The 13,753-nt window shown below is 38.2% G+C and overlaps 1 protein-coding gene across 2 annotated transcripts; it reads right to left on the reverse strand.

Moving 5' to 3' along the window:
• Window positions 1-820: 820 nt before the first annotated feature.
• LOC131335287 (very-long-chain aldehyde decarbonylase CER3-like) lies at window positions 821-7,094 on the reverse strand. 2 transcript variants are annotated; one of them, XM_058370590.1, is made up of 11 exons: window positions 6,868-7,094; window positions 6,542-6,765; window positions 6,224-6,456; window positions 5,675-5,894; window positions 4,204-4,325; window positions 3,290-3,549; window positions 2,565-2,672; window positions 2,135-2,341; window positions 1,859-1,969; window positions 1,476-1,649; window positions 821-1,159 (listed from the first exon to the last, which is right to left on the reverse strand). In XM_058370590.1, exons 1-11 carry the CDS (start codon window positions 6,991-6,993, stop codon window positions 1,004-1,006), a joined length of 1,941 nt encoding a protein of 646 aa, XP_058226573.1. In that variant the 5' UTR covers window positions 6,994-7,094; the 3' UTR covers window positions 821-1,003. The 2 variants fall into 2 exon arrangements, with proteins under 2 accessions (XP_058226573.1, XP_058226574.1); XM_058370591.1 differs by lacking the exon at window positions 2,135-2,341 and having other exon boundaries at window positions 6,868-7,091.
• Between the last annotated feature and the right edge of the window lie 6,659 nt (window positions 7,095-13,753).

Below are 13,753 nucleotides of genomic sequence, written 5' to 3' on the forward strand. Positions count from 1 at the left end.
AACTACTTACGCAGCGTCAGATTATCCGATAAGGATATTATCATTTACTTTTTGTTGGGTAGTTGAGAGTTAAGAAGTGACCCACAAAGTGTCGTGGCGATCTTTTGTTTGTAAGAAATACCACATAGCAATGCTATATGGTACTTCGGGAATGCCCAATAATTGGCCTTGCAGTATAGCTTCTAAAGATGGATGGCTTGAAACTTACTTGGTCTCTATTGGTCTCAAATGTTCTGAAAATACAAGTCAAAAACAGCATGGCTGTTTATGATTGGATTGGAAGATGCTGCTAAGCGGGGGTGTTTGTGACTCAGTTGAGTCACGTGGACAAATTTTGTCGTTCGTATAGGAAGCGAAAGACAGAAAATGGAGCAGTAGAGCTACGAAGAAAATGAACAATAAATTTTTTAATAAAGCTATGGGTACATATGAGATTGTACATACCATGTACATATGGATTTTGTGGGGCCCATCTCGGGTCCCACAAAAATGATTCGAACAGCTTATTATTTTTAAAATATTTATTTATGGAACCTTGTAAAAAATCAATTCAATCCGATATCAGTAATAATTTTTTTTTGAATTTGTGGAGGCGAAACTACTTAACTGTTCAGTGTCGCCTTTACAAATTTAGAAAAAATCCTTACTGATATCGGGTTGAGCTGATTTTTTACTGTCCTCCATAAAAAAACATTTTAAAAATAATGAACGGTTCAAATAATCTTTGTAAGACTCGAGGTGGGCCCCACAAAACTCGTATGTACATGGCATACGTACACATAGCAGTACTCGTTTTTTTTAACTTGCACAAGGGCTAGTCTTTCATGAAAAATAACAACAATGAACATGATGGGAAAGCAAAGTGCTACCCTGGGTTTGTTACAGGCGGAAGCAACATGTTAGTTTTCCCGCTTACGATAAATACAAATACGAGAGAGAGAGAGAGAGAGAGAGAGAGAGAGAGAGAGAGAGAGAGAGAGAGAGAGAGAGAGAGCTTGGGAGTCTACAACAGCTTCAGGCCGTGCTTTATTGCAGCATTCCACACAACATCAATCTGGTCTACATCAATAGCTCCAACCTCATGGTGGCTCCACCCTTCAAGGAGGTGAACCACCCCACCGGCATGGCACGCATGAACTGCACCTCTTTGGAGTTGATACTGCGCCAGAACAAAGAAAACAAGAGCGAAGAAGAGGTCGTTACGAAACTTGTCCCTCTTCTGTACTTCCAAAATGCAAAAAGTAATGCTAGTTCCCATTAGAATCTTGGAAGGCAAATTTTCAATGATTTAGTAGTAGAATCCTTCACTAGCATTACAAAATCAAAAGTTCACTAAATATTGGCATGATGAATCCTATGGTGCATGGCATTTACATGTTTCAACTTCAAGGAATTCTATCTTTTCGTGCTTTGGTTAGAGAAAAATTAGATGAAAAATTGAAAAAGGGCGAAAATGAAGCAGTAATGCGTAGTACCTCACATGAGCCTAGGCCCTCGACATCATCCGGGAGCTTCATGGCTACAAGTTTCCCATAAGTACAGTCTCTTCTAAAGGGAATGATAGGTGGAACCACAAACTGGAGGAAACTTGTCCCCGACGGTGCCCAATATTGCTCGAACGCTGTGGTCCATTTACCAATGATCCATGTCTACGAAATTTCACAGTAATTCTGAATAAGTACGATTGTGCCAGTTATATATCCAGTAATTTACATGTACCAATTCGTATTGTTACATCCCTCCATCGACCGTCAAGTCAAATTCCTAACGGTATCCCTCACTCTTTTTGCCTTCTCAGCGGAGACTCAGGATATGCGAGTTATATGGAGATATCAGATATATTTTTAATAAACAGTACCTTGCACTCTTTTGCAGCTTTGTATTTTGTTACTTGAACCAGAAATTTCTGGCAGTCCATTGGGGCTTCCTTTTGAATTTTCTCGAATCTCTCGGTGGATAGAGTTAACATCTGCAGTTTATAACCACCCCAATTAAAATGAAATGAGAATTAAACTTCAAAACTACCGATATCGTCCATTACTATGCCACATTTTACTTTCAGACAAATACAAGCTATGTCAAAAACAGTGAGCAGTTAATTTTCAACACCAAATTCTATGCAGTTGGTTCTTACCAAGACCCTAACCCTTCGACGAGCTAAGTAGAGGGCAATGGCCCTTCCAAGCTTCGAAGTAGCTCCTGTCAAGAACACCTCCTCTGCTTCTTGAGGTATCTCTTTGAGAATCACAGCCGCTGTCAATGTGTTACCGTGAACCACGCGAACTTTAAGGTTCGGATGCTTGTTAACAAATAACGTCCCACCTCCGTTCAGAGCCTCATTCTATGAAAACCAAAAAAAAAAAAGAGGAAAAAAATACCTTTTCATTAACCTAAAATCAAATAAACCACTAAAACAAAATTGCTAGCTACTCAGTTCCGTAGCTTGTCGCTGTCCTATCCCTTTGAAGGAAAGTGACCATTTTGGTTTCATAATTTTCTCTTGAGAGCAAAAGTAAATATAGGTTCAAAGGAAGAAAGCTAAACATGGAGAAAAACAAACCAACCTTATTCAATGCAGCAAGGCTAACAACTTTTACACCAAGTCTATCTGCCCTGAGAATAGCTTCTTCAATTTGATTATTGATGCCTTCTTTAGCAAATGGCAAGAAATACTGCCAAATATATCAAAACCAAACACATCAAACGCCTAGACCAGAAAGTAAGGATCTTCCCTATTATGATCTCATTCGACGATCCAAGCCATTCATTATGTAGGTATCGATATGTATAGTATCCATGCAAACAAATTAGGTTGGTCGGATATTAGTATCCATTTGAATGAAGAATACTTGTGTTAAGAGAAATAGACAAACAGAGTCTATTCGACCTAGCCTCTATCAATGGCCGGTCAAATTGACCTTTTTATATGGTTGATTTTTGCATCGATATCTACGAAATGAACAGCTATCATCACGAGAGAGGATACTTTCACTAGACGAAGTATTAGACTTTAAGAGTTCAACAGAAATAGTATAAGATAACTAGTAAGTCACTTGTCATTAAGGTTAAAAAGCTTGCTTGTCAAAGTTTTTCTTAAAAGAAACTGTGACGTGCATCAACACTGAAAATGAGAGGCAATCTAGCTATCTACCTTTCTTGGTTTGATAGATTTAATTTCTACCGATATTTTTTCAGAAATGATGAAATGACATATACGGATATACTGAAAAGTAGTACTAAAATGTCTTCCATAGTTTCTAGAAGTGCTTATTAATCAGGCAGCATCTACCTGAAAACCAAACCTGGGGACTGCCCATGTTTGGAGCAGCAATCTATTTCTGAGGTTGTAAAAACTGATCAAGAAAGTCTTTGACTTAGCCCACATGATAAGCATCATCAAGAAACTGAAAGGCCACAATGGGATCAAGAAAGGCATTATGCTGAAGGGATGCGAGCTAAACGATCGGAACAAGAAAGGCACGTGCATCGCTTGCATCATGTCCACTACGTGTACGAGGAACACAAAATCAGGCACTTTTCCATTTTTTCCTTCAAAAGATAAAAATAAACTTCATGAGATATCTACAAACATGGCACCTGAAAGATTACGAATTTCTGATGAACCAAATTAGCCATTCTATACCAACTTCATTTGTTGATTAGTTGGCCAAATAAGTACTGATGAATACAGACAAAAGCATGAAAAAAAGAAAGGAACGGAGCATGGGCAAAGATACAAAGGGGTAAACAGATTAACAAACGTGGTGATGTTTCCAGAAAGATTGCGGAAGAAAGATTGCTTACAAGTGTTTTTTTTTTTATCAGCGAAGAAAGAGTTTCCATATCATAATTGATACTACAAAAGAGAAATTCTGTAGTGATACACCAGGGAGCATTATACACGAGGTAGTACCTCACCTATCACTACACCTCACCTCATATTTTTAAAGAAAAACAGCAGTTACATCCAACCCCGAGATTGGCAAGATTCCAACCACAGGAACCACCCATTGGCAACCTCATTTATCAAAAAGTGGGTCAGTGGAGTCAGTTGAGTTATGTTGCATACTAGAAAGACTATGAGAAAGGAATGAAGGGGGCAAGGGAACATGCTATGAAAATACTTGAGGATTCAGAACTTGTAGAGGTACCAAAATTGAAAACAAAATCACAACATGTCTTTTCTTGTTTGCTCACTTGTACCTGAACTGGTTTCTTTGTGAATATCCCAAGAATGGTAGTTCATGGTCTTTCCCAGTGCATCATAAAGAGGCATGAAGAGGCAGAAATTGGTCCCCAATTCTTTGTGGTGAAGGCCATGGTACCTAGTCAAACGTCAAAAGCAACCACAAGTTTCATGACAGGATGTTGACAATACGTAAGCACTAAAATCAAACATGGTGATGAAGAGCTTTACTGAACAAGTCCATCTAGCTTGCTAGATAAAGTTCTTTGAAAGCTACTTGTCATTTTGTTCTTGCATTTTTTCTCATTCGTAGGTCATGGGAATGTTTATGGAAAATTCTAAAATCAGCCCAATGGACTGACAATAATAAATGTGTGAATGTGTATTAAATAGTGCAAAAAGTACACAGAATTACGTGTTTTTCTTGTTTTCTAGTGTATTTATCGTTAATCCAGTGGGCTGACAATAGCAAAACCGAATGTTTATTAGGGCTCCTTTGTTTGATGGGATTAATAATGAATTGATATGCAATCAGGATAAAAAAAAAAAATTTGATATGCAATCCAAACATGTACTCCCATCGAATTAATAGAGATGACATGAATAATACCATACGCCCATGGTATTGCTTATCACATTTTGCGGGATCATGTATCTGGTGAATGGTTAATTCGGGTCATAAAAATATTAACCGAACACCGGATATGTGGTCCCCTTGGACATGTAGTCCAATCCAATGCTCATACCCGGTGAACAAAGGGACCCTTAAAGTGTTACTTTGGCATCAAATTTATGTTTCTAGTTCAAATATAGTGGAACAGTCAAGTCCTTTCGTGACATTAGGGCCACTGCTCTCAAAGTTAGTGATTCTATCACAACCAAAACATACTTTGAGAAGGTAGAGTGGGAGTCTAAGCACTACTCCATTGAAGGCATGGAGGAGGAGTAGTTGTGACATTCCTATTATAGAAAGTTTTCTGAACTCTTGGTAAACTATTAATTGCAGCTAGCTTCTAATTTAGGACTTCCATTGAATGTTACCAACGAATTTCAAACCTTACCTTGTCAAGGAGTGACCTTTTGCCTGTGTCTACCCAACTCATAAATTCATTAAATTCTACCTAACTTACTCACTACAAGAAATCTAACTTGGAAAACCTTACTGTTTTCTTTTGGTAAGTGGAAAACCTTATTGTTGGATCAGGTGCTAACTAACTCACCTAAAAGTAATTGCTGTTAGGGGAAGGCGCAACTTTATCTTTAAAGGGCAGCGCAGAGTCTTGCACTTAGCGGCAGGCAGACATGAGGGGCTTTGCAATGCTGCCCATACAACACTGACGGGAGAAGGAGGTTAGTCCTCCCAATATGCTTGCCCCGCACCAGCAGGGGGCATCTCGAGTACAAGGTGGATGCTGACCCCCATAAAGCCAACACTTACAGCTACGGAACTAAAAACATCAGAGATGGGAAAAATAAACGGATACATACGTGGGCGTGTAGATTACATATCGAAGAAATGGAAAGATCTTGAATAGATGATGAGGAATGATTTCAACATTGCAATGTCCCAAACATCTAAGGAAATCAAAGATCAAAACGTAGAGGTAGATCATGCTCATTGATCCAAATCCCATAAGGGTAGTTCCAATGATAGGCACCCCTACAATCACACACAGGATTAGATGTTCCAGCAGTGTAGCATGCCCAGCTGCACCAAACAACAAAATGCACAAAAAGTTTTTAGTCCATGGATCTGTGGGGAAACTTATTCACAACCAGATGCCCAAAAAGCCAAACAAGAATTCATGTAGAACAATACAACATGTGTGTGTGTGTTTTGGACAATATGGATTTAAATAAAACTTAACTCTTTCCCGGAAATGTTTTATTTAAATCAGGACCGTCCAAAACATAGACGAACGGCTAAGATGGTGCATGACAGGGATGCTGTGCACCCCTGCACAGCAGGCCCCCCGGGTTCGTGCGTGTGTAGATGTGTATATATATGTATGGGTAGAAAGATCGATAATGGTGTACCTGTGAAGGGATGTGTGACTTTGGAGGAATGATGCAGCCAATGATAGTTGTTAAAAAGATGGTGTGAATGCATGAGTCTGTGTGTCCAATAGTAAAGTGGCTCTGAAACCGTCATGTGCAGTATTAGACAGCAGAGAATCCCCTTTGTGTTCCACAGTGGAAGACAGGCTAGGGAAGGGAAACTGAAGTAGGCCAACGAACCCACAAAGGCTTGAAGAATAATAAAATTATCCCTGCCAAAATAAAGACACAACAAAATGAAAACAAAATCACATTGTTTAGATGAAACAGTGGATCAGCAAAAGTGCAGAAAAATACCAATCCCACTCTCTGTCAATTTGCTTGAAATCTATGCCAAGTTGAGACACCCGGCGATTGCGGTTTAGGAAAAGCATATTACTGTAAGAGCTCCACAGCTGGTGAATTAGGCCCCTCAGTGAACATAAGATGAGAATATGCGTACACCAACGTCTATCTCTCTGAGTCCCTTCCCAAACAGTTGAATGCAGGAATTTTGCCACAAATGGTCCATATAGCAAATACTGTTACACCCCATAATAAGTTAGCAGAAGTGCTGCAGAACTATAAAAATAACCCATTAGATTGGAAGTATGAATAAGGGAAGGGGGCAAAAAATAGCTTGCCTTGAATATACCCAAATTATCCCATGGCCAGGCAAATAGAGGGGAATCCATTTTCCCTGGGAAACAGTTTCTTTCATATTCAGGAATATCAACATTTTGTTCATTTGCACCATTTTCCCTCTCCATTCAAGAAACTAAGCAGATTGGAAAACAGAAAAAGATGCCAATTTTCGAAGCAGGAGGGAAAAAGGCAAGAAGAGAAAGAGGAAGACAACTTCTTGTATCTTTCTCCTTTTTTTATTTTTTTTGCCTTTCAGATTTTTGTCCAACTCAATGCTGAATCCTAGCATATAAAGGCCAAGTAGATAGTTGTCCTTGTCTAATAATCAATGGTTTGCTAAACTTTTGCAGCTTTCTCTTGCTTGACCGGAGACATGAGTCCAATTACCACAAAAACCGTATAAGAATTAAATCCATTTCCGTTTTTGTGTCGAAAATACCACACCCCCATAGCTGACAACTTTTGAGCTTTTATGACATTCCAATCCAAGAAACTTAGGAGTAGCATGAGAGGGAGAGAGAGAGAGAGAGAGGTGTGTGTGTGTGCGTGTTTACGCGTTGGTTAGTGGTGGTCGTAGCCGTAGCCGTAGCCAGGAATTAATAACAATGGGTACCTTTTATACACATTGCAACAACAAAAAAATCGTACTACTATTAAACAATGTCAAAATAATAAAAGAACGCTTGTTCTAAAAATAATAGAAAAAACTAATACATTTACTAAGAAAGATAGTAATTCCATATACTGTCAAAACAAATCAATTGTTTGCATTGTCCCAACGGCTCAAGTCTTAGAGCAGTTAAATACACAATAAATAAAATGTCAATATTCAACAATCTTGATCCAATTAGAAAAAAATCCACTTTTCTTTACAAATTTTGTCCCTAAACCTTTAACTCTGTCTTGATGTTGTGGGTTTTATCAACAAATACAATACTACTTTCAGAATTGTAAATAAATAATAAAGTATAATATATATATATATATATATATATATATATATATATATATATATATATATATAACACACTCATGATTTAGCCACTTATGAATTTGGACATTATTCATTGGAGAGTTTCAAATGGTAAGTGGTGGCTATTTTTTTCATTAGACATATCACTTCGCCAGTGTAATGGAATTGTCGTAATATTTAAAATAACAAATTAAGATTGAAATGATGTACAAAATGTATTGAAGTGATTAAACAAAGAACAATTTAAGAAATCAAAATAAGAAAAATACAAAATCTGAAAAGAAAAAAAAACCACTCAGTGGGGGTGCATGCCCCTGCTCGTCCCCAAGGTCGTAGCGACCAGAGGGTGTGGATGGTTTTTTTTTTTTTTTGTTTCTAACGACAGTCAGAAATGTTCGAGTCAGCTTACGTGCACCTCAACTATTATCTCCCAGGTCTTGTCATACTGGACGCATTGGGAGAGATAATTATGGTCTCATTTCACGATTCAAGTCATCCATTTTGTTAATCTCTTTCTTTTTATATGCTAACTAATTAAAAAATACGGAGTACTTGATTGCATATTGGCATCCGTTTAACCAAACAATATCAGATTTTATAAAAGAGCAATCGACAACCACAGCTGCCGCTCGTTGATCTACAACCACTTATAATTCCCTCAAGTCTTCATCGATAATTATTGAACAACTTGATTTTTTTTGTATGGATGACTCGCATGTGTCGATCGAGAAAATAGCTCATATCGTTAAATGAGATCACGATACTTTCTATTTTGTGTCACACGAGGATCGTATGAGAATCTTTTCCCAAATTTTGGTAAAGCGGAAGCGGCACAAATTCATGCACTAAACAAACTCAACTTTCATTGATTGATTTCTAACACAAATACACTCACAAAATTACACCTCTCACACTCACGGATACCTCGATTTCTCACATCCACCGGCGGTGGTTGGGGAGTCCCCCCCTAATTCTCTCTTCCTGTTAGGATCGAAACACACACGCACACAATTCATGAGACTGTAAAGAAACCGAACACAGCAATATACGTGGTTCTTCAAAACTGGGTACGTCCACGAGAGCGAGAGAGCAGTCTTTTTATCGATGATCACAGACACAGTACGTAGGGTTTTACAATAGAAAATATTTATACCTTCTCTATCCCTGCCCTTATAACACCGTACATTCCGTTCCGCTTCGTTGCGCTTCGCTTCACTCCATTCCACTACGCTCGCAACTGACCCTTATTGTAAAATTTCTCGGTACCTCTCAGAATATGATCCACGAGCTCTAACGCTTAATTCCCCTCTGCTCTCTTTTTCTCTTAGAGCATCTCCAGTCCATGCTCTATTCCTCCATTTGAGAATATGGAACTCCTTCAACCCATCCTCTCAAGCCTCCTCTATTTGAGAGGATGAGATTTTGATCCTTCATATTTAGAGGATGAGAGAAAATATAGAGGATTTCCTCTAAAATCACTTTATGAATAAAATAGAGGGTTTGTGTTTGGAGAAAATAGGAATAGTGATTTTCTCTAAAATCACTTTATGAATAAAATAGAGTATTTTGATACTCTCAAATAGAGTATTGCATTGAAGATGCTCTTACTCTTCCCTCAACAGTGCACACATGCATTTATGGCAAACTTATCAAAAATCAGAAAAGTCCAAGACCAAATCAATCCAAAATCTCCATGGATATTATTCATTCCCAAATCAAACGTACGTGGGAAATATTGGAAAAGTCCACAAAATTAAAGCTGTTTGGTGTGATCTTGAATAGCACCTCTCCCCTATATAGGAGTAAACTTTCTTTTCTTTTGTTGAGTATCTTCAACAAACAAACCTAGGAGTACAATTTTACTATTTTCTTTTGGTTTCCTGGTGGGTGCTTTTTGAGACACACAGGTTTCATTTTTTTTCTTTAAGCAGTAAGGAACGGGAAATTTTTGGAACAGAAGAAACAAAGGAAGGGTACTAGTACTACTTGGGTTCCTTATAGTGCACTACAAGAGGAGTGTAATGCGAAATTCGAACCGTCCATTCAAAAATCAATCAATGGACCAGATATCATTTCGGCTTTTGCAGATTTGAATCATTCATTATCGCAGTGAAATAGTCGATAGCTGATATGAACGGCTCGAATTGTGCACTACACCCTGTACTATAGGGATCCGGTTCCCCGATTAAAGGTAAATATAAAGAAAATGCAAAATATGAGGGACGAGGCTGTGTGAGATCCGTTGAAGATATTAGCTCGAAACAAAATAGATGAAAAAATGTATTGGAAGATGGTATCAAAATAGATGGAAAAAGTATGCCAAACTTACTTGTATTGAAGTACCAACTTTGAGTTTCAAAAAAAGTACCAACTTTTAATCTTCCAAAAAAACTTTTCCTTTTCTCGTGTTTGCACATCAACCACGAATGGGAGATGCTACCGAGCATCTTTCTATAGAGCGGTACAAAGCGGTCGATTCAGAAGTTCATATCGGCAATTAACGGCTCGGATCTTAATTAAGCAATGGATGGTTCAGATTTCTATGCGATCATATTCGATCCAAGCCGTCCGTGCGGATATGAACGGCCGAATTGGCTACTCTACACCCGCTCTGCAGTGTCCCCGGATCCCCACACATTAGGTATCGTTAGCACCAGCCATTATAAAATTACCATCTTACCCTCATCTCTCTATCAGAGTCAGCTATTTCGTATGTTTCTCAATTGATATTAACCGCTGACAAAGGCACCACTCCACCCAAGTGCCTACTTCTTGGCAAATGGATCTTCTCAAATTTGACAATTTCCTACCTTGATGACTTTTTATATTTTTGTAGAGCCATTACGAATCCTACAAAGATAATTCAAATTGCAAGTCATCCTTAAAATATTTTTTATGGGTTTCTAAGAAAAATTAGCTCATTTTGAAATTAGTAAGGGTTGTTTCAAAATTCATAGGGCGATTTCAAAATTCGTAGGGCGCCCTGCAAATTCTGAAATACTCTATGAAGTATCAACTTTGAGTTTCAAAAAAAGTACCAACTTTTAAAATTCGTAGGGCGATTTCAAAATTCGTAGGACACTCTACAAATTCTGAAATACTCTATGAACTCTAAAACAGTCTTATCGATATCGGATTGTGCTAATTTTTCTTAAGAACCCATAAAAAAATATTTTAAGAATAACTTGCGGTTTGAATCATTTTTGTAAGACCTGTAATGGGCCCCACAAAATCAACAATAAATAGTGTTCTATGTCAACTCATTGCCTCCCCAAACACTGCCTTAGAAAAATTGAAAAGCGCCATTTTCCCCCAAAACGTGGTCGTTGAATGGCATAGCAGTCTACTGCTGTGCTTTAAGCGCAGCAGCCCCCACTCCCCTTAAAAGTGCATTCCGTTTGTGAGAATGACACCTCCTTTGGCATCACGTAAGCTTTCAAAATAAGTTGAGTGCCAAAATTTCAAGGTTTTGGATGGAGATGTTCTCGTAATTAGGGTGACTGAACGAACCAAACAGCTTGAGCTTGGCTCGTTCAGACTAGTTCGAACAAAATAATATAAGTCAAGCTCAATCACTTTTTGTTGTTTGTATATAAATTTAAGTCGGTTTGAGCATATGAGTGTTGGACTAATTGACTTGATAAGCTCGTGAACATGGGTTATTCCGCAAATATTGCAAAAATAGGAGTAAATCAATAATATTCCAAGTATGTGAGATATTTCCTTTCATTTGCAGCTTTTCACCAATCATCCAATACTTTTGCATCCAAATTGGAAACTTCTTAAGGCTTAATCGCAAAGGGCTTGTAGCCCAATAGTACTTCCTAGTCCTTCCCTTGCGAGAGGCCAAGATTCGAGTCTCATCAGCCGTCAGGGGCATTTGTGGTCAGGGCTATGGACAATCTTTAGACTCCTGTTTTAAGGCTTAATCAATCCAAAAAAACCTTCCATGGTCATTGGGTGTATTTTCCCCTAACTTTTGTCATTTTGGAAAGTCATGAGCTTATGCTCAGACTTGGTAGCTCGAAATTTCACAAGTTTAAGCTCAGGCTTGATAGCTTGAGATTTGACTTGCATATTTACAGGCCAAGCCAAGCTTATCACAATCAAAAAAATTCAAATGTGAGGCGAGTTTGAACAATTAATCCACAAAAATTTTCAAGCTCGAGTCAAGTTTGAACACGTGTAATAGGAAGTTGAGCCAAACCTAAACAAGACAGTGTTTTGCTTGTTTGGCCTGATAAGCACCCCTAGTTCTGATAAAATTTCTCATTGTTTCTTAAGCTTTTAATGTGAATAGTGAACAAAAGAAATACCTATCAGAATTACAAAAGGGCAAACCACAAGATAGGATTAAGTGGAAATGGTGTGTTCATACTTTCTAGCTGTCTGTGTGGAAAATTTTACTCCAGTAGAGTAGCAGTCACTGTGATATCATAGTGCAATACTAAACCTTTTTGTGTGTATATTAATTGTCCCACATAACTTAGTGTGGTAAGAGAAAATGTGATCCATATATAAATTGTACTCCAGTAGAGTAGCAGTCACTGTGATATCGACAATGACATTGTTCCATTAGCTCGAATCCAGAGCACCCAAGTACTTGTACACGACCAACTGAGCTAGAAGCCCTGGTCGGACAACATTTATATGCTTAGTAATCAATATTATGATGAAAATCACATCCCACAAAAGTAAGACCATAGCCATGTCCCCAGTAACAAAGCAAACTGGAGATCTTTTTATTTGAACGAAAACTGCAGACATAATCCCCCTGTTGGTAACTAGAATTAAGTGGGAATGAAAATGGAGACCAAACTATTACCAGTAATATCTAGCGGTCCTACCACATTTCTACTGAATTTCAAGTACAAGGTTATTATGAGTTGACATAAGATGCGTACACAGATCTGAACGCACCTCCCTCCCTACAACACGGGAATCCTATTGTGGACGCAATATTATTGCAAATAAGAACTAGGATTCTCTAGGTGATCTCCTTGTATGTGTGTGTGTTTTTTTTTTTTTCATCTCCTCGTGTGAACCTGAAGAAATCCAAATGAGAAATCCTGGTTTGGATTCCGTATTTTCCCAACAAAGGGTGACTTTTCGCTAAATTTTTTGTCTTCAGACTAATGGCAAAAGGGGAAACTCACCCTAACCTGAAGGAGCTAATGAAAATAAAATAAATAAGAATAAATTAGATCAAAATCATTCCCAACCCCATTCATAAGGTACTTTACCAAATTTATTTATTAATGTCTTCTGAATTATGAGGAATGCATCACTGATTTCCATTCACACACACACACACTACTAAGCAGAGCATACTTCCATTGACATTATTATTCTTATTTTACAGGGCTGAATAGTGAACACCCAAATTTTAGGGCCAAGTAGTGACTGGGTCCAAACAGCACCGGCCCCATTTCCAGATCCAGACCCTCCACAATCCAGGGAAAATTTCTTTGGCCCACCAATCTCCCTTTGATCCTGTGGCCCAATACAAGAGACCACAATGGAGACTCGGTTCCATAGCCAAAGCCAGTGGTATCACCAGAAGTGGACATACTGATGGCTTAAAGGGTGTTCGAATTATTACAAGAGGTTTCATACATGTATAGGACCAATGAAAAGCAGGAACTGGAAATTTCCAACCCACAACCACCACCACAATCCCTTGAAGTCAACAACAAAAATGAATAACTAGGATCTGTAAAATGATCAAGAGCCTAGACAGTGCCAAGCGTCTCGGTCTCTTGAAACGCTGGTCAGTAAATCCATTATTACCATGACACGATGATCTAGAACCAACCAACACTCTTAATGGTTTGCCACCAATAATTTTTGATAGGCTAAGGCACACTAATCTATCTGAAAGCATTATGTATCATTGAAATCAACTCATGCAC

This window comes from Rhododendron vialii, chromosome 8a, assembly GCF_030253575.1.
Source record: "Rhododendron vialii isolate Sample 1 chromosome 8a, ASM3025357v1".
Classification (NCBI taxonomy): domain Eukaryota; kingdom Viridiplantae; phylum Streptophyta; class Magnoliopsida; order Ericales; family Ericaceae; genus Rhododendron; species Rhododendron vialii.